At 60.3% G+C, this 26,566-nt stretch overlaps 1 protein-coding gene across 1 annotated transcript in view; it reads right to left on the reverse strand.

Moving 5' to 3' along the window:
* The window catches only part of GNA11 (G protein subunit alpha 11), a 7,663-nt gene extending 2,874 nt beyond the window's left edge, over nt 1-4,789 (reverse strand). Inside the window, exons 1-3 of the mRNA XM_077748947.1 lie at nt 4,610-4,789; nt 1,893-2,047; nt 1,374-1,502 (exon numbers count right to left, since the gene is read on the reverse strand). Of these exons, the coding sequence (XP_077605073.1) occupies nt 1,374-1,502; nt 1,893-2,047; nt 4,610-4,756 (431 nt within the window). The 5' untranslated portion in view covers nt 4,757-4,789. The remainder of the gene's footprint in view (nt 1-1,373; nt 1,503-1,892; nt 2,048-4,609) is intronic.
* Nucleotides 4,790-26,566: the final 21,777 nt, after the last annotated feature.

The following is a 26,566-nucleotide window of genomic DNA, read 5'->3' on the forward strand; positions in this document are numbered from 1 at the left end:
CGAGTAGTCCCTGAAATGGGGGCTCGGGGGAACCCTCATCAAGCCGCAGCCTGTGCTCTGGAGACCTAAGCTCTGAATGTGAGGTCACGGCCCCGTCCAGGTTCTAACTGAAATAAAACTGTCACCAGGAAAACGGGCGGTCAGACACGTGCCCACGGGTGGAGGCCCATAGCTTCTGAAGGTTCCGGGGACCTGGGAGGGCTTCCGACAGAGGCCCAGCAGGTAAGAGAGGGTGTGGACGGCAGGCAGGGGTGAAGGCCAAGAGTCAGAGCTAGCGCTTCGAGGCCACAGGGCAGGGCACGACGGCTGGGGACGACGCCACAGCTGACTGCCTCTTTGGGCCCCCAAGGGGGGGAGGGGAGGGGGCTCCTTCCCTGCTGCGTACAACACCCCACCCCACCCCATGCCTCGAGGCGCTGGGCTGAATGTCCTCCAAACCCAGCACACCCAGAACCAGGCAGGGACCCGCCGTGGGAGCAGCGCCACTGCCGAGGTCACCAGTGAGGAGACTGCGCCCAAGCAGGATGGCCCTACCTACTCTAGTCACCGCTGTCTTTACAGGAAGAGGGACAGCTGGCCGCAGACACCCAGGGAAAGGCTGCATGAGCACGGAGGAGGAAACGGGGCGGCGCGCCTGCAAGCCGGGGGGGGTGCCAACGATGGCCGGTGACCCCCCCCAGGAGCCGGGAGCCACGTGGAACAGACCCTCACGGCCTCGGAAGGAAGCAGCCCCACCCGCCGGGACCAGCTCTGCCTCCAGAGCCAGGTGCTCCTGCTGCAGCCGCCCAGCAGACGCACACTGGCCCTCGTCCTTGCCGCTTAGCGACTCTCCACCAGCCGTGACCTGCCTGCGAGGCGGGCCCAGGTCCTCAAGGACGGCACCAAGTCCACTCTGGCCGCACACGCTGCCGCGCGGGACTGGGCCCCAGTGGAGAACCACTGCCCCCAACTTCCGCCATGCGCCACGGTGGGCCCGAGAGCCAGAGCTCAGGCCCCGCCTGTCACCCAGCTCCGCGCGGGTCCCCGGAGCCGTCAGGAAGCCCCCACCGCCCCACAACACATCCAGGCCTGGCGGGAAGTCCAGATCACCCTCCCTTGTCTGCGGCCCCATCACAGAGGGGACTCCCCTCCAGCCGTCTCTGGCCGGCTCGGCCACCACCTGCACCACTACTGGGACATGGCTCACTCGCTGGGCAACTTGGTGACAGTCATTTATAAGCCTTATCTCACATCTGGGTCAGAAGCCCCCTGAGAACAAAGGGCGGGACCTGGTGAATCCCGCTGTCCCCACAGCAGGAGCGTGGGCCCGCCCTGCAGGTCACAGAGCCCCAGGCAGCCCGGCCGCCACCCCCGGAGAACCGGGGTGCAGGTACCTGAAGATGATGTTCTCCAGGTCGAAAGGGTACTCGATGATGCCGGTGGTGGGCACTCGGACCCGCAGCACGTCCTGCTGGGTGGGCAGGTAGCCCGAGGTGGCAATGCGGTCCACGTCAGCCAGGTAGCTGCAACACGGCAGGGGCCAGGCTGTAGCGTGCGAGGGGTGGGGGGCGGCCCAGCCACCACGGGCGCCCCAGCAGCCCTCACTAGCGGGGGTGTGGCAGCCCCGCCCTGGGCCTCATGGGACGGGGGAGCCGCAGGACCTGAGCCAGCTCTGAGGGGCTCTCTCCCCAGGCCACACGAGGACAGAGAACTTTCCAAAACCAACCTTCTCGTTCTAGCACAGTGACAGGTTCCCAGACAGCCAGCCGCCACGGACGCCTGGGCACAGCCAGGCTGCCTGCAGTGACCACCTCTCGCCAGCGTGGCCCACGGGTCACAAGCAGCAAGCTGGCGTTCGCTCGGCACCCCCCGTGCAGCCCCGGCTGGGACCCGAGGGGCAGCGCCCTACTCACTACTTGGCGGAGTCCGAGAGCTGATACTCGCGCCTCCGGTCGTAGCACTCCTGGATGCCAGGGTCGTCCCACAGGGTCTTGATGGCGTGGACATACCGGTGCTCAAACGTCGTCACCTTCTCCACATCGACCTCGCGGATCAGGAGCGCGTTGGCCTGCGGGCAGGGAGGGCGAGGGCTGGTGAGCGGCCTGCCCCCGCGGGGCGCCCGACCCAGGCGGGCCCGGCACCCAGTTAAGCACGAACAGGCGTCGGGCAGGGGCAAGGGCTGGTGGCAGTGGCCGTGCCCCGGCGCGCGGTCGCCAGAGAAGAGCCTGGGGCTGCAGAGTGGCCCCGGGTCAGATCCCTGCTCCGCAGGGCAGCGGGAGGGACCAGAAGACACCGCGGACGCGCCCGCAAACTCCACCGAAGGGACCGAGGACCAAAGGGACAACGGAAGGGGCGCCGCCACGCGGCTGCGTCACAGGCGAGGGAACAGTCAGGCAGCTGCTCTTTGGTCTGCGCCCCCTTCTGGGCACACAGCGGGCTGGGGGGGCCGTGTGGGCCGGGGAACCAGTGGGGGGGGGGCAGGGTAGGACCAGAGGCTGAGCTGATCACCGCGGCAACTGGTTTCATCACTTACAACTATGACGGGCCGCAACGCAGCCTGACCCGCAGGACGCGGGGAGCCGCTCCCGGGGAACCAGGCCCTGAGGATGCCCCCCACACGCGTGTGCACACACGCACAGACACGCACACAGTGAGGCAGGTGGTTCAGGAGACCCCACTCCTCCAGCCCAGTCCACGTGCCTGTCCTCAGGGAGGTCGGGCCGACACGCCCGGCTCTCAGCTGAGGCACCGGGGAGGGCACGCCTGAGCAGCGCTCACAATGGGCAACAGGGAGCCGAAAGCCAGCAGGCTCCTCCTGGACCTGCCCCTGCACGTGATGCTCCCCGGTCCCCTGCCGGGGCGCCAGCCGTCACCTGCCTCTTGGTTGGGGCCTGGAGAAGCAGACACTGGCCCCAGAAAATGCACTGGCTGTGCGTGGAGATCGGGGCCGGCGGCCTGCTTTCTAGAAGCCCAGAGGAGTACTGGCCCGGCCACTGTGGCGAGAGCCATCGAGGGGACTCCGTGTAAATGAGCAGGCGGGACGAGTACCAATAAAACTGTCTCTGGAAACAGGCCGTAGCTGGCGGCCCCCGCTCCAGATGCCGATGGACACCTACGGCCCAAAGCTACACGGACGGGACATACGGTGTGGACGCTGGAGGGGCTTCGGCTGTGCAGATCACACAAACCCAGACCCGGGAGACAAGACGCTCCAGCAGGCCCTGTGCGCCTGGCTCACAGCCAGGATGGCAGGGACCCCCCCAAACCCTGATCATCTGTGAACTGGGGTAAAGGGAGGAAGGCACCCATCGGAAATACATCAGCAACCCGGGTGAGTGACCTTCTTCAGCTTCAAAGCAAAAGAATGAATAAACCACAGAGCGGAGCGCCTCGTGTCAGCCCGGGGCAAACCCACGGGTGGGAAGGCAGATTCCAAAACCGTATCTAGAGAAGCAAAGCCGAGGGAGGCGGAGGGAGGCCACCAGCGAGAGCCCACTGAGCGGGCCGGCAGCTCCCGGGGGCAGACCCCGAGCTGCCCCGTGACCCCGATCTCCACGCCTGGGGACACGACCCCGAGAGATGCAAAGAGGCGTGCAAATGGAAACCTGAACATGAACATCACACCAACAGAATTCACAAGAGCCAAAAAGTGGAAACAATACAAGAGTCCGTTAAGTGACGAGTGGATACACCCGGCGTGTCCGATGTGCACGCACACGCACCTCAGGTACATCCACCGCGCAGGCGCACGTCCCTCAGGTGCATCCACCACACACGCGCACGTCCACAGAGGACCGTGTCCACTGCACACACACGTACTTCAGGTGCATCCACTGCACACGCGCACGTCCCTCGGCTGCGAGCGGGAGCGAGGCGCCCACACCCGCCGCCCCGCAGACAGACCCTGAACACACGACGCTCAGGGTGGGAACCCGACATGAGAGGCCACGTGGGGTGTGAGTCCACGTGCATGATACGTCCAGAACAGGCTCTTCCACGGACGGGAAGCGGCTCGTGGGGGCGGGTGAGGGGTTCAGTGGGGATGACGGCTGATGCAGACGGGCTTCTTTGTGGGGAGAAGCTGTGCTGACAGCTCAGAGCCTGGAGCCTGTTTCCGATTCTGTGCGTGTGTCTCTCTCCGCCCCTTCCCCTGATCTTGCTCTGTTTCTCTCTCTCTCTCTCAAAATAAATAAACATTAAAAAAAAAACAAAAAGGAAGAATGGGCGCCTGGGTGGCTGTCGGTTAGGCATCCAACTCTTGATTCTGCCTCAGGTCATGATCTCACAGCTCGTGGGTTCGAGCCCCATGTCGGGCTCTGTGCTGACAGCGTGGAGGCTGCTTGAGATTCTGTCCCTCTCTCTCTGCCCTTCCCGTGCTCATAGGTGCATTCACTCACCCGCTCTCTCTCTCTCTCAAAATAAATAAGCTTGAAAAAATAGAAAGGAAGGGAAGGGCCCCTGTCCCTTGGGACCACCCGGAGCACAACACAGGGTGCTGGGGGGCGCGTGCCCAGGCCAGCCCCCGCGCCTAGGTCAGGGGCGCTGACGGCTGCCACGCGCCCGCGCAGGAACACACGGACCCCGGCAAGGATGCAGGGGTAAGCCGCGCCGGACGCGCCCCAAGCCTCACCTTGTTCTGCTCGTACTTGTACAGGATCTTGAGCGTGTCCATGGCGCGGATCATGGCCTGCATGGCGGTGAAGATGTTCTGGTACACGAGCTTGGTGAAGCCCCGCTTGTCCTCCTCCGAGTAGCCCGCCCCGTGGATGATGCGCATCTGCTTGATGAACGTGCTCTTCCCGCTCTCGCCCGTGCCTGCGGGGCAGGGTGCGTGAAATCAGGCCGGAGGCCTGCCCGGCAGAGGAGCCCAAGGGCTCGGCGCTCCCAGGCGGTGTGGGACGCGCCCGCCAGTCTGGGAGGCTTGTCCCCCGTTTTACCTCCGTCGCGTCCCCAGGCAAATGACCCTGCTCCGCAATGGGAACCCGAGGCTGGGGGGCAGTGTCTGCGGCGCACTGGGCGCTGAGGTACGACTCGCGCGGCTACCACGGGTGTCGGGCCACACAACAGAGGTGACTGGCCCCGTGCGGCTGGCTGGGTGTGCTGGGCCTGACGCTCCACAGGCTGCCTGTGGGGCACAGGCCGCGTCCCTGCCACCTGCCGCTGCCCCGGATCCCTGGGGGACGAACTGCTACTCCTCCAACCAGCCCACGGGACCTTCCACGCCCACCGTGGACACTGGTGCCATGTGGCAACATCTCCGTGGACCCCCAACCACGCTCCTCTTCCAGGAGCCCTAGCAGAGCCAGCCTTCCTCTGGGGCAGGAGTCTGGCATCTGCACAGGGGCCCGGACACTAAGGACTGAATCCATCCCCACAACAGTCCCCAAAAGCACCTTCCCCGCTAGCCCTGAACTCAAAAGCCCACCCAGCGTCACGCCACCTGCTGAGCATTCCAAGCTCACCCAGAAGCCCCCCTCCTCCAAACCCGGTGCCTGCTCCCTTCTCCCCACCCGCTGCGCAGGCACACATGACATCAGCGCTCGAGTCTCCCTTCTCCGTAAACGTGAGGGGGCGCGGGGCTCACCAGCCTCTTCCCGGGCACATGCTGACCCCCACCTCAGCCTCAAAGGATCAAAAGGATCAGAAAGTCAGCTGGACAGGGGCCACGTGGCCGCCGCGCCCTCCTCCCGGTCCCACGGAGGCCACAGCAGCACACCCTGACCTCGCTGCAACACGACACAGCCCGTGGTGCCCCCACCGTGTCACGCTCGCACCCCCGGGGCAGGGGGCACCCCACACTCTGGACCGGTAACTGCAGAGGTTGTTAGCGCCCACGACCTCCACCACGCCCCCTCCCCGAGGGGGAGACCGAGGCCCTGGCGGCGAGCACGGGCTGGACTCCACGACTCACTTCCAGCCACCAGAGGACAGAGGACGGTGCGTCACTTCCGAGACAAGACCCGCACCACCCGGCACCGCTGGCCAAGGCGAGGGGAAGGGGCAGCTGCCACACCGAGAACACTCAACACTCGAGCAGCGCCGGGGGAGGGCGCCGGAGGGGCGGTGGCCGGAACCGCCTGAGCCCCACGAGGGCCCCCGAGCCGGGGCGCCCAGACCCCAGGCCCCCAGGGAGTAAGTCCGGGAGTGACGCTATCACACAGCACAGACACCTGCATCTTCTCAGAGCACAACACCTGCCATCGTTGCCTGATGGCCGTCCGCAGGCGCCCACTCACAGACCAAGGCCCCTCGGTCTGGGAGCTCAGGGTCCCCCAGGCTCGCCCACACGCTGCTCAGCCTTATTTTCACCACTGTCTGAGTCGGCCCCGCGTCTGCCCGTGCCCACGCACTGCCCGTGCTGTGGCCCCCGTGGCGCAGTCCTCCCTGCACGCAGAGCTGTGGCCGCGGCCCACGTGGGGACTCTCTCTGCAGGTGTCCGTGGCCAGGGAGCCTCGGTCCCGAGTGTCTGCACTGTCCTGCGGCCAGGAGACCCCGAGCCACTATCTGAGTGACTGACCGCACTCGGGAGACCCGAGCCCCAAACCAGACGCCTGGAGCTGGGCCTTGGCCGCGATGCCTCTGCAGTGCTTCCATCAACGGCCTGGAGTCCTTGGCGGAGTGAGTACAATGTCTCTGGGCGGGACATTAGGAAATTACCTAACCGCCACCCTCCTTCAAACACCTCCCCTCATCTGGGAAAGTGACAGGAGGCCAGTCACTGCCCCTCCGGGGGCCCCACACTGCCCCTCCCTCACCACACGCTGTGGGGAGGGGCCAGGAATGCGCCTGTGCACCTTCCTCCGGGCCGGCTCTGTCCCCCTCGGGCCAGCTCTGTCCCCCTCGGCGCTGCCAACACCAAGCAGAGTCACTCTGGGGGGCAACGCGGGCGCTGTGGGGGTCGTGCAGCACCCCAGGCCCCACTCCCTCGGATGGCAGGGGCCCCCCAGGGTGACAGCCACAGACTTGCCCGGCCGGCCCGGGGACCCCTAGGGGGCAGGACTGCCCTGAGAAGCCCAATCTCTGACAAAACAGGAGGGGGGCTGCCCCTGCTGGTCCCCGGGGAAGGTGGCTCCCAGGAAGCAGCCAAACAGGTGCCCGCGTCAAAGCTGCAGCCGCGGCGGCAGCCCCGCAGGTCGCCCGACTGCAGACGAGGCAAGTGCCACCAGAGGCCACGAGGCACGCCCTGAGTGCAGCGCACGTGGGAACTACGGACAGGGGGGCCGCGGACCCCGCAAGGGGGGACCGAGTGGGGGTCTGGAGGCGCCCCAGCGTGCAGGCGAGGACCACCTCACACCGGCTCCTTCAAAATGGAGGCAAGGGGCGTGTGGGGGGCTCAGTCGGCTAAGAGTCCAACTCTTCATTTCGGCTCAGGTCATGATCCCACAGTTCATGAATTCAACCCCTACATCAGGCTCTGCACTGATAGCAGAGTCTGCTTAGGATTCTCTCTCACTCTCTCTGCCCTTATCCTGCTTGAGTGCTCTTGCTCTCCCTCTCAAAATAAATAGACTTAAAAAAAAGCGAATTAAAAACAAAATTAAAAGAGGGGCACCTGCATGGCTCAGTCAGCTGAATGTCCGACTTCGGCTCAGGTCATGATCTCACGGTTCGTGGGTTCGAGCCCTGCATTGGGCTCTGTGCTGACCGCTCAGAGCCTGGAACCTGCTTCGGATTCTGTCTCCCACTCTCTTTGCCCCTCCCCCACTTGCACTCTGCCTCTCTCTCAAAACTAAACAAACATTTTTAAAAAATTTTTTAAGAGAAAATTTTTAAAGATTTAATTAAAATTACAGTAAAAATAAAAACGAAGGCAAAAGAGGGAAGCTGCCCTCCGTGGAGCCTCCAGAGGCTGCGTACGCACGCGGAAGGGGTCTCACACACACACGTGTGCACACTCGCACATGAATACAAGCGCACACATATGCACACGCCTCCCCCACGCATTCGGCTGTGCCAATCAGCACGACACACTGCTGTGGGCCCCGGAAGCAAGCAGGAGGTGAGGGGGCCCGGAGAGCAGCCTCACATCTGGTAAGAAGCTGGGCGAAGGGAGAACAGGGGGGTGGCTGGGACACTCCCCTAAAAGCGAGACACAAGCAGGATGTCAAGGAAGCCTGAAACATACCATCAGCCCCCGGAGGGGTCAGGGCACTGGACAACGTGCACGGCTGAGGTCACACAGTCCCTACCTAACACTGCTGTCCCGTCTGCAAACGACCCCTGCACGGCAGAGTAGCCACAGCCAAGACAGAGGCCACAGTCAACCTCCAGAAGGAACAAAGCACACGAAAATGATGGGAGACGGTGTGTTCACGAACCTAACGGCGAGATGATGTGCTAACTACACTAACCGCGGAATCATCTCGTGGTGCGTGAGTGCATCAGCTCGTCAGGTTGTTCGCCTTAAATCTACTCAGAATCAACGTCACTCATGTCAACAACGCCAAGGGGAAGAAAGACGCCAAAGGGGCCGGCATGGCCGACAGACTCTGCCTGGGAAACGGGCTATCGGTGACCCTGACCCCAGCAGCCACCACTTTGCCAGGAAGGATGGAGAAAGGAGGGACCGGAGGTGGCGGCTGCTGAGAGGGGAGGACCTCGGAGAAAAGTACCACATATCACGTGTGGCGTACGTTCTGGGCCTACGTCAACAGCAGGAGGCCTCCAAGGCCAGGCGTGGCGGCGTGGCAGGCAGGAGCCAGCAGGGCCCTCTGCCGTGGACAGGACAGGCCACTGCCCGGGAGGCGCTGGGCCACCGCAGTGTCGGGGGGTGGACGCAGGGGACCAGGCTACGAGCAAGGCTGAGCTGGGGCCAAAGCAACCCAGGTCCGTCTTCCAGATGCCCTGTCTCCCAGGCCACCTGAGCCACTCCCGGATCTGTGGTCACTCAGTGCCCAGAAGCCAGGACACAGGCCTGCGACTGGATCCCTGGCCCCGGGAACCACCACACGCCTGCCCCAGTGAGCACCTGCACACAGTGTCTTGGAGGCCAGGCCTGCAGGGACCTCACGGCTGAGCCCATCTGGAACCGGCCGCTCCCCCAACCCCGGGTGGTGCTTGACCCTGCCCCCGTCACCTCCCACGGGGCTCCTCCAGTGCCACCTGACCAGCCCTCGCTCTTGCTCCCCGAGAGACATGTGGTTGCACATGACCTCTGGGCTCAAAACTGGCCGCTCTCCAGGGACAGAAGCAGGGCCCCCCAGAGGTCCCCCACGCCCAGGCCAGTGGCTGCAGCTGAGCACACTCGGCACTGAGCGGGAACCCCTGAGGACACACAGATGGATGGCATGTAGGACACACCGGTGGGTGATAGGGGTCCCCGCAGTGGGTGGGGTGCCCCGCAGCGGGTGATGAAGTCCCATGCCTCCTGGGAAGGAGCCGCGCCGGCGCTGGGTCCTGGCTGTGGACAGACCTCAAGTCCACACCGTGGCCCCCACCTGCCTGCTGTTCATCATCAAGGAGACGTCAGTGGGCACTTGTGCCGCCAGGAGACAGAAGCCACCCCAGCGCCCGGAGCCTCCTGCGTAGGAACTCGATCTCAGGTCTTCCTCGAACTGCTCTCTGCAGCCTGGCACTCCACTCCTTCTCTCCAGGCCACGCCCCTCCAGTTACTCATGGGGGGGGCAGGGGGCGGTGTCTGCTGCTCCCTGTGTGCGCACACGCACGGGGCTGGGGCTCTGCCTGCACGCAGCCCCCGCACAGCCCGGCTCACAGAAGACACGGTACAAGCTTTTTGTGAATGAACAGAATGAACTTGGCCCCCATCCAACGTACAGGCTCCGCCAAGCATCCCCCGTGGTTCCTCCACATCCCTGTGCTGGGCAGGGGACTCAACTGGCTGTTACTCCAGGATCAGGGAGCACCCAGGGAGCAGCCTGGCCTGGCGCCTGCCCCACAGGATCCGGTGGGACACAGCAGGGCTGGGAGCCCGTGGACCCCTCCGGGGCTCTGCCACGGCCCCCTCAGGAGGGCCGAGCTGCCCCATGCCCAGCTGAGATGAGCTGAAATAAAAGGGAAGAAAGTAGAAGCGAGAGTAGCAGCACCTGCTGTCTGTCCCTCACCAGGACCGAGATCTGGGGGCGGGGGGGGGGGCGGGGGGAGGGTTCANCAGGTGGGGGAGGGACCCGATGCCATCGGGGCCAAGGCCTACTGGGCAGGAGGGCCTCCTTCCCCCAGACACAACCCTACCCTAAGCCACTGAGCCCCGGACCCCAGGGGCAGGCGGCCAGGGCTCCCCGAAACTGTGGGCTGTGAGGCCGGGAGCCCCTGTGCCAGCACCCCTGCGACCTGGGACTCCTGGATATCCCTGGGACCTCGAGCTGTGTCAGTAGGTCTGATATCAAAGGCGGGACACTGACCTTACCCTGGGGATAGAAAAAATGTATAGTCCTCGAGCAGCTGAAGATGACAGTTACACGCCCACTCATTCATTCAGTGACACAACTGTCCCCATGTCCCCTCTGGGGAGGTGCAGAGTGAGACCCGGGGTCACACAGCCAGGGACCATCGGGCCTCCACAGATGGGGCCACCTGGCCTCGGCGCTGGGGTGGAGCGCTCCTCAGTCGGGCGTGGGGTGTCCCCCAGGGAGGGAGAAGGCCCCAGTACGCCTTGCGCTGATCAGGGAAAGGAGCGAGGACACCCTGGGGCTGGGGCCTCTGTGCGCAGACACTGACCGCCCGCTGGGCCGACACGTCCGTCGTCACTCCTGGCCCCTCGGTGGGATGGCCGTCCCTGCCGACCTCGGTGGGCGTCCTTCACCCCACACGTCATCGAGCCCCACTTTTGTCCCCCGTGTGCCAAGTCTTACTGTAGCCCTTCCGGGGGCACCGAGTAGGCAGGACCCCATGAGCCCCAGCCCTGCCCAGCCCCCCATCCAGCCTCGCTGGAGACTAGGGGCGAGGCCCACGCAGCTCACCGCTGCCTCCACAGAGGCTCGGAGGACAGGACGGGCGGGCAGAGACTGCGAGAGCTTCCCACCTACACCCTTGCCCCAAGGGCCTCTGTGAGCATCCTGACCTGACACCTGTCCCTCCCAACAGGACGCCCCGAGACAGCACGAGGCCAGCTCCCAGTGGACCGGCCGGAGCCGCCCCTTCAGAGCTGCCTGCAGAGGGCCCGGGCCCCAGCGACAGGAGGGGAGGAGGGAAGGCAGCGAGACTGCCAGTCTCTGAGGACAAGCCCCGGGGGCCCCGCGCTATAGGACAGGGGGGCCCTGCTCAGCGGCCAAGGAAACTGCCAACCAGGTGGACAGCGTGGTCGACAGAAATGACAGATGGCGGCCCCCTCTGACCCTCCCCAGCACCCTTACTTCCACTTCACACAAGACAACGCTGAGGCCGGCAGTCAGACAGGAACAGAAACCCCACTCCACACCTTCCGGCAGTCCTGGGAGGGGATGGGGACACCGGCTGGGTCCTGGGGGGGGACAGGTGCCTCCCAGGGCCGTCACAGCTGCTCTCACTGGGGACGTGGGCCAAAGCGCCCAGGAGGGCAGGCAGCAACAGGACCGAATGGCTCCCCCTGCCTGCTGAGCACCTGCTGTGCCGGGGGGTGGGGTGGGGCAGTGGCATCGGTGCACTTAACCCTGGGACAGTCCCTCCCTCCCATCGGACAGAGAAGGAAAGCAAGGGTGGGAGCCACAGTCCCGCCCCCGAGCCAGCGCCCCCCAACTGCTCCCAGCCACAGGGAGCCTTCAAGGCAAGCCCCCCACGGCCCCCCGCAGGAGGCCACCGAAGAGGCCAGCTGTGAGCTGTCCCCTGGGGTGTTCACATCACAGCAGAGGGCCACACGCAAGATGGCATCGGGCCCACCTGAGCAGGGTGGCTCACGTCCTAGAGGGCTGTGGTGGCAGCTCCAAGTCACTCCCACCCCACTTCCCTGGGGGACATGGATTCCATTAGCAAATGGAAGTCACCGGTCACCATTCAGGAGGCTGCAGGCTTTGCACTGGGGGCTGGGGTGGCGGGGACCGGAGGGTGGGGAGCAGCGCAGGAGCGAGGACCGTACAGCACGGCGGCTGAGTGGCCGCGAGGTGGGACCCAGACGCTGGCAGGATGCCCTACAGGGGACAGACACGGTGGCTGCCCCTGAATATGGGGACCGTGGGCACAGCAGCTACAAACACCTGAGGGCTGCAATGCGGGTCCGTGAGCAGCCTGGGCCCACAAACCCCAGAGGCTGGCTGTCGTCAGCTACAGGCCGCCCTGCCCGCTGGGACAGCAGCACCCAGCAGGGGCGTGCAGAGGGGGCCCGCTCCTCTGGACAGCGGGGTCCGGCTCGGTCCACCCAGCCTGGCCCGGAGCCCCAGGCCAGACCCGCCCACCTTGGCTGAACTTTGCACCCGGCAGCATCTGGGACTGAGAGGGACGCGCACCTCCCCCACCCCCATCCCCCAGGGTTCTCCTGTAAGCGCCCGTCACCCGTCACCGGGCACCACGCGCCGATGCTGCCCATGGCCACGCTCCCAAGGCTGCACGGGGAAGGGCTCCACCACAAAAGTATGAAAGTGAAACCTTCTGTGGTTAAATAGCTGAGGCAGGACACTTCCTCAAGTCCCACCGCAGCCCAACCTGGCGCACGCGGGAAGGGGCAGAGCCTGGAGGCGCCTCGATCCTTGTCAGAGCATCAAAGCATTGGGCGCTCAGGGGCATGCCTGCCCCAGCGCCGGGGACACCCCTGGGGACCCCCGCAGCTCCCAGGCACTGGCGCCCTCCCGCACATGCAGGGAAAGGGAGGGAGAGGGCTCTACTGGGCCTGCAGCACTTCCAGAGGCTTCGCCCAAAGACACACACCCTCCAGGCAGAAGTGGGATCTGAATAGAATGGGCATAAGGCACATCCCAGGGTGGGTCACATGCCCCCCAAGGCCCAGGGGCTCCCCAAGGGTGCCTCTCGCTCTCCCGGGTCGCAGGGTGTGCAGCACGAGCTCCCGGCCAGGAGCCGTGGCCACGCTCCCCACACTCCGCTAGCCGCCTCAAAGCCCTGGGAGGCGCGCCCTTCCCACCAGGGCTACCACACCCCACGCCAGATTCCGGGCCTTTCCATTGCCCTTCGGGGGCCGGCACAGCCGACAGGAAGCCTGTGGAACTGACCGCCCTGCTTTATTTAGAAATCGCAGACCCGCGGCGGCTCGCTCACTGCACCTCTGGGGCCGGGGTTCCGGGGAAGACCTCGATCTTCAAACAAACCCGCCCTAAGGAACAGACAAGGGGCCCCTCGGTGCTTGGCTACCAGGTGACAGAAGCGTGACAGCGAAGGACTTGGAAGCAGAAGCCAGACATGCCTGCCTGGGCCCCTGTCCCAAGAGCTCCTAACTGGGCATCAGCCCACAGGCCAAGAGCTTCTCTCACAGTCAGAACTGAATCTCAGGACTGGCCCCACATAGCCGCACCTCTACTCTTGCTCCAGCCCAGATGAGCGGGTGACAAGGCACCGGGCCTAGAGCCACAGCACCGAGAGAGCGAATGTGTGCGTCGCACAGGCTCACACATACGTTGCCTACTGAACGCAGCTTTCCGGTGCGCAGATGAGAGTGGCCACTTTGTAAGCACTCACCAAACACTGGGCAAGGCCGTACCCAGCTCCACAGCCCGCGCTGGACGCCTGAGGGGCGGGGGTCCCCACAGGGCGATCCTGCGTCCAGGGCACACCAGGCATTCCTGCTGTGCTCCTGTGACACACACTCCCCTTCGGGCCTGCGAGCTCACCCCTTCCGTTTTCCTATCTGCCCTCCCCTGCCCAGCCCGTCACAGCCTGAGACAGGTGCGGGGCCCCCACAGTGCAGGCTGGCGGGGGGAGGGGGGGTGCTGGGGGCCTCTCTAGGATCACAGGGCCGCGGAGGCGCCACCCCCACCTGCAGGCAGGCACAGACACGGTCCGCAGGCTCCCAGGCTCCCGGGAGGGACACTGGAGACGCACCCCAAGGCTACAGAAGCATGAGCTACTGACCCGCCTCCAGGAACCCCATTTGGCCCCAAGCCTGGGTGCTCAGGAGGGTGGCGGGAGCACTCGGAGGCTCTCAGCCCCCAGGCAAAGGCCAACCGACACTGCCGTTGACACTGCCATTAACATGCCGATAACTCCTGAAGCCCCCCTCCCACAATGAAGTCTGCGTCATGCTGCAATACCACCCAGAGCCATGCTGTCCCCTTACATGCCCCTCGGACCCACTGCAAGTCTCCCCCAACATGATGACTCCTCTCTGCCTGTCTTTTCCGCAAGGCTGGCCCGCTGGGACAGTCTTTAAGTAAACCAGGATGTATGTTTGGAAGGAAACAAGGTAGGTACCTCATCCAGTGGGGGGGCCCACGCGGGGTTTCCGCAAGCGGGAGAAGCCACGCATCTCCCTCCAGACCCGCCACCTCCCAAAGGGCCACCAAGTGCTCAGTCACCTGTGGACTCCGCTCCTCTAAGCCCTCGTCCACTCTCTGGGTGCACCACCCCCTGCCCTGCGCCAGCGCCCGACTCCCATCCTGGGCCCATCCAAGCTACGCCTGAGGGCCAGTGAGCAGCTGCGGCCTTCTCCCCCGTGCAGGGAGCCAGGCAGGGCAGGGGCTTCTGTTTTGTAAACGACCTTCCTGCCTTTGGCGGCCTGAGTCCTGCAACAGCCCTGGGTAGGGTGACAGCACTTCGGGTGACAGCACTTCAGGTGACAGCACTTCGCCAACCGCCGGGCCTACTTGTCCCGACAACAGGTGTGCCCTGGGGAGATGGAGGCTGCGACCCCGACGACTGGTGCAGGAACCTTCCCCAGGAGGAGGCCGGCCAGGGAGAGCCCGCTCCCACCACACAGAAGGAAGGGGTTCGGGGAAGGTTCTGAGAATCTGCACAGGTCCCCGCACCCTGCCCTCCGCCTGAAACAGAAACCCTGAGGGAACGCGAGGCCGGCTGCTCCCGGAAGGGATGTAAACCGTTCAGGGAGGTTTTCTCCGCAGCGGGAATGGGGCGCTAGACGGGGGGACAGACCCCCGCACGTAGGATCAGGGCTCCACCTGCTGGGAAGAACCGAGACAAGATCCCGGGAGGTGAGGGGCACGGCCAGTGGATGACAGCCCAGAGGTCTGGCGCTGAGCAGATGCGGGGGCGGCGAGGGGGGCACTCGGTAAAGCAGGGACAGACGGCCAGCCCTGTGTGCGGAGGGGGCTCCTGCGGTGCGAAGTGGCACAGGGCTGACCCTCGAGGGCTCTGGGACCCCTCCCGGACGGCAGAGGCAGCGGCTGACCCACAAGGGCCCGGACACCTGATGTGGACAGAGCAGGGGCTGACCTGGAGGGCTCCCGAGCCTTGANGGGGTACCAGCGCTCACGGTCTCCCGGGAGGCGCCCTGGCATTGCCTGGCCGGAAACGAACCTTCCTCTCATCCGTTAAGCATTAAGGAACGCCTTCTGTATATGGGGCCCGAGCCCAGCACTAAAGCAGCGTCTGATATATGCGAAGCAGGAAACAAGCATTAATGGAACATCGACTATAAACCAGGCATTACTTCAGCGCCTGCTGTATGCCAGCCACTTACAAAGCGTTAGTGCAGTGCCTGCCATCTGCCAGAGTATTATGTTTCATATATATTTGGAGCAAGCATTAATGGAGAGCCTGCTGTAAACCAGGCATGGACCAGGTATTAATGCAGCACCTGCTATGTGTGACCTAGGCATTAGAGCAGCACTTTCCAACTAGGCATGGGCCGAGCACTAATGTAATACCTGCTATATACCCGACAGGGCTAGAACATTATGGAGCACACTATGCATGGACCAGTGCAGTGCCTGCTGCATTTCAGGCAGCGAACAAGCATTAATGAGATGCCTATTGCATACCAAGCACCACTTTAAGCCCTTTAAACCAGCCCTACTACCCGGTTGATTTTACTGGAACGTAGCCAGGCCCTTTGACTTATGTATGGACCTGGGCCTCTTTCACCCTGAACCCATGGACTTGTATAGTTCCAACAGCCCTAAAACACTTGCCATCTGGCCTCTTACCAAAAGAGACCTAGAACAAGGTTCAAACACAGAGATGGTGCTCAATCAATGTGTTTTGAATGACAGAGAATAAAAGAAGTGTTCCTGGTGCAAGAGACCCATTTTACAGACAAGGAAACTGCGGCTCCACTAGGAGCCTGCGATGGCGTCTCTCCCAGCCCTGACCCGGCGGGACCCCCGCTTCCTCTCCCCACCTGGCCGTGCCCAGCTCCGATCCCACACCTTCCGAGCTGCACCTTGACTTGCTGTTCTAGCCTATTTTGAGATATGAGGTGAGGGGAGGGTCAAAGTCTCCATTTATTAGTTGATTGGGTGTGTGGGAAGGTTGGCTCCTTGCAGCTCTCATCTCTGGGGCTTCCATCCCCACACAGCGCCAGGGCAGGGGGTCCCCGGGGCTCCCCCCACCAATAGACAAAAGCGCCAGGTGTCATTTGTCATCCACAGGGACCACCAGACCGTGAGCTCCAGGAAGGCAGTGACCATGTGTGTCTAGGTCACCATGGGGTCCCCAAGTCCACCAGAGCCTTGGGCCTCTTTCCCACCCCGTGACACTCCTGTGTGCCAGGTGCTGTCTGGATGGTGATGAGCGAAATCACTTACTCATGGTGTGAGCTCCACGTATACGGGGGACTTTGTCCATCTCGTTCCCTGTGGTGCCCCCAGCACTAGCACAGCACCCGGCATACAGTGGGTGCTCGATAAATGTTTAAGAAAACAGCAAAGGAGCCCAGCTCTCTTGCACCCTTCTTCTGTTTCTCTGGAGGAAAAAGCAATCATTGTAATTTCATCCCTTCCGTGTTCCTGTTTCTTGCTGCTCTTGGCCGCCTCCATTTGCAGGGCTTAGACCTCGGGATGGAATCTTCCTTTGGAGGCTCACTCTTGGGTGGACTGTAGGTGGGTGACTGAACTTCTCTGGGCGTGTTTCCGCATCTTGAAAGTGGGCGTAATATTCGCTTTTTTTCAGAGTGCTATTGTAAGTAGCCAGGGAGATGATTCTTGAGAAGCATACAGTAGAAGCTTAACGTTTGCTTAAATATCTAAATACTAATGGACGGTGGTAGATAACCTCTAGAATGGCCCCCAGAGAGCCCTGCTTCCTGGTATTCATGGCCTTGTGTAGTTCACCTGCCAGCTAGGATGTGGCTCGAATTTAGTGATTGTGATTTACTTCTGAGACATAGAATGTGGAAGATGTGGGTTCAAGGTCTTGGTGATACAGCGTTTCTAGTCTCCATCTTGGACTCCCTCCTGGGTTCTCACTGTCTGCTAGAGAAGCTGGGTGGGGTGGAGTGGAGGCTCCCCTGGCACCCAGTGAGGCCCCAGCGGGGGGAAGGGGGGGAGAGAGGGGGACTTCAGATGAAGCCCCCTGACAGTGTGACTGCCATTTCACGAGGGACCTGACCAGAACCATCCAGCCAAGTGCTTCCAAGCTCTGGCCCTCAGACACCATGGGAGGTGATGAATGTTTCTCATTCTAAACCATCGGGTTTGGAGGGAGATTTGTTACACAGAAGTTAGTAACGAACACGTGCACCCAAGAGAAATGAAAACAGAAAACACTGGCCCATCAAAGGCCTGCCCACAGGGGCCCCCGGGGGCTCAGTCGGGTGAGCCTTAGACTTTGGCTCAGGTGGTGATCTCACGGTTCGTGAGTTCGAGCCCGGCATCGGGCTCTGTGCCATCACACAGATCCTCTGACCCACCCACCGCCGTCTTTCTCTGCCCCTCCCCCTCTCACACTCTCAAAAATAAAATTAGAAAAAAAAATAGACCCCAAAACTTCAGAGCAGCTTTGCGCGGAACATCCCTAAAGTGGGGGCGACCCAAGGGCCCCCGGGAAGGTGAGTGGGCAGGTGAGGTCCGCCCACACACTGAAATATTACTCAGCTGTAAAAAGGGAAAAACACACAACAGCGTGAATGACCCTTGGGTGCCTTCTACTGAACAGAAGAAGCCGGACACAGAAGAGGGCGTGCTGTTCGATTCCATTTGTGTAAAATCCTGGGAAATGCCAAGTTCAGAAATGTGGGGTGGTTACAGGAAGGCTTCCGGTTGCCTGGGGGGTGGGGGTGAGGACATGCAGGGGCACAGGTGGACTTTCTGGGCTGATGGACCTGGTTTTTCGCCATTTTGTTGTGCCGGTGGTTTCACGGAGGGAGACACGTGACAAAAGTCCGCTAATTGTCTACTTTAAATCTGAGATTCTGGGCGCCCCAAGGGCTCAGTCGGTTGAACATCCGACTCTAGATTTTGGCTCAGGTCATGTTCTCAGCATTGTGGGTTCAAGCCCCATGTTGGGCTCCACGATGAACATGGAGCCTCCTTGAGATTCTCTCTCTGCCCTTCCTCCCACTCTCAAAGTAAACTTTTTAAAAAAAGTTACCTTAAAAATAAATTCATGTGATGCAATAAGACAGACCCATCAGGGGCGCCTGGGTGGCTCAGCCGGTTGAACGTCCGACTTTGGCTCAGGTCGTGCTCTCACAGTTCATGGGTTTAAGCCCTGCGTCGGGTTCTGTGCTGACAGCTCAGAGCCTGGAGCCTGCTTTGGATGGTCTCCTTCTCTCTCTGCCCCTCCCCCACTCATACTTTCTGTCTTTCTGCCTCTCTCAAATAATAAACATTAAAAATAAAATTAAAATAAAATAAACGTGAGATTCATTGCACATCAGCTAAACCTTCATAAAGTTGCAAAAGAAAAAGAAATGTTCCAGAAGGTGGTACTTGTAAAGTACACAGTGGGTGCTTAATAAATGCTTAAATGTTTAAAGGGATACTGAGGCAGAGGCGGGCAGCATTGGGACTGCAATTGAGGGCAGGGAGAGGCCGACCCCGAGAGGAGATCCCTGTGTTCTTGTTCTTGGTTGCACCCTCCCTGCCGCAGGGGGGGGGTGGGAGAGGGGGCCTGGGGGAAGGAAGTAGGGGGGGCTTCAAGGAGCAGATCCACAGGGGCTGTCTCCTCCTTCTTTTCCGTTCGCCAAGTGCCTGCCGCAGTCTGGGAGCTGGGCATGCACCAGGAAGGGCCCGGTGGGTAAACAGGGAAACTGAGGTCCACAGAGAGACGGTGAACTGACTCCGGGGCCCAGCCCGTTGCTAAACGCTGACTCGGGCTTCCCCACCCAGAGAGACAAAGTCCGGGCCGCCGCGCCTCACCTCGGCGGCCGGGAGGCCCTGCCTTCCGGCTCCCGGCGGCCTCCTGGCCTCCTCTGTCCTTGGGAGTTGGCCTCCCTTCCCTGAGGAGTTCAATTTTATGAGGGGTCCAGAGGCTGGCGAAGAGGCCGCTTCCGGGCACAGAGCAAAGGTGAGGGGGCCCAGGCTGGGGCAGGCAGGTCCGAGGGGCACCCCTAGGGTCAGAGCCCCAGCGACAGATATCACAGCACTCGAGTCCCCGACCTTCTTCAGACCTCAGCGCTGATTTTCTAGAAGAGCAATCACCAGGCGCCCCTGGGGGGCTCAGTCAGTTGACCGCCCGCCCAACTCTTGATTTTGGCTCAGGTCATGGTCTCTCAGTTGTTGGGTTCGAGCCCCGCGTCGGGCTCTGTGCCGACAGTGCGGAGCCTGCTTGGGATTCTGTCTCTCTCTCTCTCTCTCTCTCAAAAGATAAACTAAAAATTAGAAGGTTAAAACAAAAGAAGGTCCACATACCCATAAGCACATGGAAAGATGCTCTGTGACCGTGGACACCCAAGAAATGCTGGCTTGTGTGATTCAAAAGAGAAGAAAAAGATACCCCAGGTCATCAGTGCTGAGGGACACCACCCTCCCGCGGGGAGGGCTGCGGCCGACGGGACACGGGACAGGCCGGCGGGGCCGGCGCACCTGGGATCCTCCGCCACCTGCTGGTGGGGACGCGCAATGGAAGCCGGGTCGGTGGCTCTTCCCCGAGGTGGCCGGTAACCGTGCAGCTGCCGCCAGCGATCCACTCCTCGGCTCCCGGCCACCGGCTCCGAAAGCAGCCGAGCCACCGAAACGTGCACGTGGATGTCCGCAGCACCCTTGTTCACAACGGCCGAAAAGTGGGAGCACCCCGAATGCCCCTCAAAGGACGAGTGTGCAAATACCAGGAGTCCACCGCGCACGCGCACGTCCCCCGGCCGCGAGCACGAGCGAGGCGCCCCCACCCGCCGCCCCGCGGACGGGCCCCGAACACACGACGCCCAGGGAGGGAACCCGACACGGGAGGCCACGCGTGTGTGAGTCCGCGTGCGTGACGCGTCCAGAACAGGCTCCTCCCCGGGCGGGAAGGGGGCTCGTGGGGGCNGACTCCTGGTGGTGACAGGTTTCTATTTTGGGTGATAGAATGTTCTGGAATAAGTGGTAATGATTGCACAGCATAGTAAATTTACCAAAACCCACTGAATCATGCTATTTAAAATGGTGAATTTTCTGGTATGTAAACTGCAGCCTAATATATAGAGAGATCAATGATTTAAAAACCTCTCATGTATGGGGCGCTTGGGTGGCTTGGTCGGTTAAGCGTCCGACTTTCGCTTAGGTCATGATCTCGCGGTTCGTGGGTTCGAGCCCCGCGTCGGGCTCTGTGCTGACTGCCAGCTCGGAGCCTGGAGCCTGTTTCAGTCTGTGACTCCCTCTCTCTCTGACCCTCCCCTGCTCACGCTGTCTCTCTCTCTCTCTCCTAGAAATAAATAAAAAAAAAAAATGAAACATTTAAAAAAAAATAAAAACCTCTCATGTAGACTTGAAGACAGAAGGCACTCAATAAATGGTCAGGGACACCATGACAATGGGCTGAATGAACATAACAGAGACAGTGTCTTATCTGACCAACATTTATTGAGCACCTACTGTGATCTAGGCACAGTTCTGGGTGCTGGGGACATGGTAAAGAAAAACAGATAAAAATCTCTGCAGCCAGGAAGCTGATATTGTAAGTGGAGGCACACAGATAATAAACAGACATAAGTCATTAAAATACAGCTGGCCCGGGACGCCTGGGCCCACAGTCGGTTAGGCATCTGGCTCTTGATTTTGACTCAGGTCACGCATGGTCTCTCGCTTCGTCGGGTAGAGCCCCGCGCTGCTTGGGATTCTCTCTCTCCCTCGTTCGTGCTCCCTCCCTCTCTCTCAAAGATAAATAAACTTTAAAAAATAATAATAAAATAAAATACTGCAGATTCTTGAACAACACCCCTTTGAATTGCATGATTCCACAACTCTTTTTGATAAATACAGTGCTATAAATATATTTTCTGTCCTTATGATTTTCTTAGTAACATTTACTTTAGCTGACTTGTTTGTGAGAATACAGTACATAATACATGTAACATGCAAAATATATATCCATCGATTTATGTTATTGGTGAGGCTTTGGATCAATGGTCAGCTATTATTAAGTCTTGGGGGAGTCAGAAGTCATGCGTAGATTTTTGACTGTGGGGTGTGAGCACCCTTAACCCCCTAGCTGTTCAAGAGGCAACTGTATGTTGACATTAGTAGCACATGCTAAAGAGAAAAACATAAGCAGAGTAAGGGTCTTAGGAAGGGAGTGGGTACATGGATGCAAGGATTAGGGAAGGATTCTCTGAGGAAGGGAGCAAGGCACAAGTCTGTCTACAAGAAGAGCATTCCAGGTAGCAGAGCGAGCCAGTGCAAAGGTCCTGGGGCAGGATAGGGCCTGCAATGTTGGAGGAACAGCCAGGGAAACTGTGTGGCTGGAGCAGAGTGAACAAGGGGGAGAGGGAGGAGAGGGAGGGCACGGGGCAGGTCCTGCAGGGCTTGGGGGCCTCAGAGAGGACTTAGGCTTTTACCCCAGGGAGCTGGGAGCCCTGGAGGGCTGTGGGCAGAGGCGAAGGAACTGACTCGGGTGCTCGCAGGCGCCCTCCAGTGGCCGTTCTGGGGAGGACAGGCACGGGGTGGGGGGGTGCAGGGCAGGGGGCACCGGGCGGGTCCAGGCTGGTGTTGACGGTGCTGGACCAGGCGGAGGCTTGGGAATGGGGAGAAGCGGACTGGACAGTAACAGCCTGGACTCTGCTCCCACGGTTTCGAGGTTCACATCCCAGCTCCAAGACCTTGAGCCGTGACCTTGAGGCAGTGACTCAATCTTCCTCCATTTCCTTTATGTAAAGCAAATACAGCAGTCACCTATCGCAGAAGATTTGATTTGTGAAAAATGCTTAAAACAAGGCCTACGACACAGTAAAGGGTCTGAGTGTAGTTTTCTGTTACAATAATAACGTAACAACAACAGTAATAGTAGTTGTTGCCGTTCATTATCCCAGTGCACACCCGTGACCCCAGGACCTGTTTCACACCGACCCCTCCTCCCTCAGTTTGCCTCCTGGGGGGCCTTCAAGGCCCCTCCCAGTAGATTCCTGGAGGCGAAGACTGGAGTTTTGTCATCTTCTGGACAGCTTTCAGCTCCGGGCCAGGGTGTCGGGAAGGAGACACTGAAGGAAGGGATGAGTCCCCTGACCCTTCCGAGCAGAGCTCCCCACCCCCCCGCCTCCCACCTGTGTCCCTTTCTCTTCCCTGGCTCCTTCCTGCAGACTTCCTCCCTAGTTCAGAGGCTGCTCACGGGTCAGGGCTGGCAAACTCCTACTCATCCTTCAAAACCTCAGCTCAAACGTTTGGCGGAAACGTCATCTCCTCCCTGCAGACTCCCTAAGCCTCAGACCCTCTCTCCACCTCAGCCCTGCATGACCATCCCAGAGACCCCCCGAGACAACCCCCTCCCACCTACACTCACTTCCTCTCAGTGAGGCCGAACTCACCGCAATCTTCCAAATCCTCCCGGCAGACTCATCCCTTGAGCATCGGCACGTGCCATACTGTCTGCCTGGAACATTCTCGCCCTCTCTGCTTTGCCAACTTCCAAAGCTCCACCCCCAACACCTCCTCCTCCATGCAGCCTTCCTTACCTACTCCCTACACACAGAGTCCAATTTCCCACTCCTGAGGACCCCAGCCCCCAAGCCGCACAGGGACTCCAGCCCCTACCCCACGCGGTTGGGAGCATCTGTGAGTGACACTGACCCTCCCAGACTACTGGTTTCTCAAAAGCTGGAAGTGGTGAACTTCTACTTATCCTTCAAAACCCCAGCTTCAGCGTCCCCGCCTCTGCATAATCTCTGTCAGCCTCCTTCTGCCACGTGCTTCGTTCCTTCCCCGGGGGCTCCCCAGCCTCAGGTCCCCTCTTCTGCTGCTTGGAGTTAAAACCATCTGTGTCCAGTTCTATCTTCTCCAAATTGGAGATTTTTCAATGGCCAGGACTCAGGATCCGCCCGCCGTGTGGCTGGTCCCACACAGGGCATCAAGGATATACTGAATAGGAAGGGAGGGAGGAGAGAATGCCTGATTGAGATCTTGTATCTTACTAATTCCAGATTCTACTGAGACCTCAGGCAAACGACTGAGCCAAGACGTTCTTTAAAAAAAAAAAAAGGAAAAAGTTAAAGGGGCGCCAGCGGGGCTCAGTCGGTTGAGCATCTGACTCTTGATTTCGGCTCAGGTCATGATCTCGCGGTTCATAAGTTTGAGCCCCGCACTGGGCTCGCTGCCGTCAGCGCAGAGCCGGATTCAGATCCCCTGGCCCCGCCCTCTCCGCCTCTCTCCCACTCCCACTCTCTCTCTCTCTCAAAAATAAATAAACATTAAAAAAAAACTTGCATTAAAAACAAGTTATAAGCCATTTCTTCCCGTGTGCAGGTTTCTTGTTCCCAAATTAGGGCAAAATGGTCTGCAGCCCCCCGGGCGACGCTGGTGCCGGGAGAGGTCTCCGCAGCCTACCCGGGGAGCTTCGACCAGTCCTAAGCGATGGAAACTCCCAGAACACGCTTCATGGTGGAGACGGGCGTCACTCCGCTGGATCAGCCTCTGCACAAAGCCAGGCCCAGGAAGCCGCATTTTAAACACGCTCATTCTGAGCCTGGGGTGGGAGGTGGGGTGCTTCAGAGATGCCACAATGCGTGGCCAGGGACAGTCCTCCCTCGAGTGGAGAAGCCTCTTTCCTGTTGAATTTATCATTGAATTTAAATCAGGGGCGCCTGGGGGGCTCAGTCAGCTAAGCATCCTACTTTGACCCAAGCGTGATCTTGCAGGTTCGTGAGTTCGAGCCCCGCGTCGGGCTCTGTGCTGACAGCTCAGAGCCTGGAGCTGCTTCAGATTCTGTGTCTCCCTCTCTCTACCCCTCCCCTGCTCTCTCTCTCTCTCAAAAATGAATAAACACTTAAAAATTTAATCTGATTTAGGTCCTGTCCTTCCTCTGCCCACAGTCCTCCAGGATTCCCACCTCCCTGGGGTTTTTAAAAGCCCAAGTCCTCCCTGGGGCCTGACACAGGCCCTGCAGACCTGCTTCTGTCTTCTCCCCTGGCCCTCCCTCCTCGTTCTCCACCTCCCTGACTCGGCTCCAGCCACACGAGCTTCCTGCCTGTTCCTCCAACACACCAGGCCTGGTCCTGCCCCAGGACCTTTGCATGAGCTGTGCCCTCTGTCTGGGATGCTGTTTCTCCAGTGTGAGATCCCTCCTTCCTCAGTCTGGCTCTTTCCTATCTCTCTGTTACCCTTCTTCCTTCCTTCCTTCCTTCCTTCAACTCATGGATCATCACTTTTTAAAAAAAAAAAAATCGTTTAGGATTCGCTGTTGCCTTTATCTATTTTGGTGCTCCGATGAGCCCAGGCTTGCCCAGGGAGGCCCCCTCAGGACGGATCCTAGGTCCTATTGACAGGTCCTGGCTCTTCTGTGAATGTTCCCTACTTCCTGGTACAAAAAGATGCTTCGAGCTCAGCTTCTATTTTCCTCCCCCAGCCCCGGAATTGGCCGTTTCTCCCGCGAGCTCTGGGCCTGTTTTAAACTGCACCCAGGACGTATTTTCACCAGTACAGCAAGACACGCAGACACGGGGATGCCTGTCATTTGGAGGAACCTGGTCCTCTGGGACCCTGAAAATGGGAGGCAGGGAAGCACCAGGTCGGCAGGAGGTGGGTGGGGCCAGGAAACGAGGGCGAGAGCCTTTATCATGATCTCCAGGGGAGGGCCGGGCGAGGCAGGGTAAGCGAGCTGGCAGATTTAGGGCTGACTGCTGTGAATAATTGCAGAAGGGGCTAGGACACAGGGGACCCCCTCCAGCCACCCCCCGCACCAGGCTCTGGGGTGACGAGGACGCGGGGCAGTGGCCCTGAGCGCGGGAGCCCCGCAGGAGGCTGACGCAGAGGCGTGGGCTCTGCACTGGCTGCTCGCGTGGGAAACACATGCTACGGTCAGGGTGTTCGCTATCTCTAGGAAGTCCCTAGCTTTGGGGTCCCCGGGGTCAGAAAGCCCCCAAGACATCGAAACATTCGAAAATAAAGGAAAAAAAAAAGACCTGATTAATCCAGGATCCTTCTAGAGGAGGGGGTATTAAGCAGCCAACGTCTGGGCACCCAGGGTGCTCATTCCCCCCGGGGTGTCTGGCTCAAGCCCTCTCGGTGAACAGACCCGGGAATATACAAACGGAAATGGATAACCGTACACACGGCCAATCCTCGCCTTCCGTATATTCTGTGCTTGCAAGTTCACCTACTCGCTAACATTTATCTTGTGTCCTGAAATCTCTGCTCCAGGCACTTTGCGGTCATTTGCAGATGAGCACGGAGCCGCCCCGTGGCGCATTCCCGCTGAGGAGGAGACAGGTGACACTCTGTCTTCCTGTCTCAGCTGGGGGAGGGGGGGTTGGTGTAAACCAGTGTGCTCTTCAGGGTCCAGCGCGTGCCACCTTTTTTGCTTTTCTGGGCTTTTTGCAGGCGAGTTTGCTGTTTGCAATGCCCCCCGCGCCCCCCATACCTGCTGCTGCTCCTAAGCTCCAGGAGGCTGTGACTTGTCTTATCGAGAAAGCACTGCCTCTCGATGGGTCCGTTCCTCCCTTCGTGGTGAGCGGCTGTGCAGCCGGTTAAGCGTCTTACTCTCGGTTTCCGTGAGTTCCAGCCCCACATCAGGTTCCACCCCGCCCAGCGAGTCAGGGGGCCGCTGACAGTCTCTCTCTCTCTCTGCCCCTCCCCCGCTCGCTTGCTCTCTCAAAATAAACTTCAAAACATTTTTTTATTTAAAAAAATTTTTTAAATGTTTTATTTCTGAGAGAGAGAGAGACAGCGTGAGCAGGAGAGGGTCAGAGAGAGAGAGACACAGAATCGGAAGCAGCTCCAGGCGCTGAGCTGTCAGCACAGAGCCCGACGCGGGGCTCGAACCCACGAACCGTGAGATCATGACCTGAGCCGAAGTCGGATGCTTAACTGACTGAGCCACCCAGGTGCCCCTAAAACATTTTTTTAAAAGACGGTATCTTCGGGGCGCCTGGGTGGCACAGGCCGTTCAGCGTCGTATTCTTGATCTTGGCTCAGGTCATGATCTCACTGTCGTGAGTTCCAGCTCCACATCAGGTTCTGTGCTGGCCATGCAGAGCCCGCCGGGGATTCTCCCTCCTTCTCTCTGCCCCTCCCCCACTTGTGTGCGCTCGCTCTGTCTCTTAAAAAAATTTTAAAGAGGCTGCCTTTACACAGAAACCCATGACACAAGGTTACATACTGATGGGTCGTGGGGAGTGTTGTGAACAGAGACTCACAGGAGCCTAACCCCCATTTCCCTCCCCGAGCCCTTCCTGGGCTCTCACTGCCTCCGG

Source organism: Crocuta crocuta, unplaced genomic scaffold (genome assembly GCF_008692635.1).
Source record: "Crocuta crocuta isolate KB4526 unplaced genomic scaffold, BGI_CrCroc_1.0 scaffold110, whole genome shotgun sequence".
In the NCBI taxonomy this organism is placed as follows: domain Eukaryota; kingdom Metazoa; phylum Chordata; class Mammalia; order Carnivora; family Hyaenidae; genus Crocuta; species Crocuta crocuta.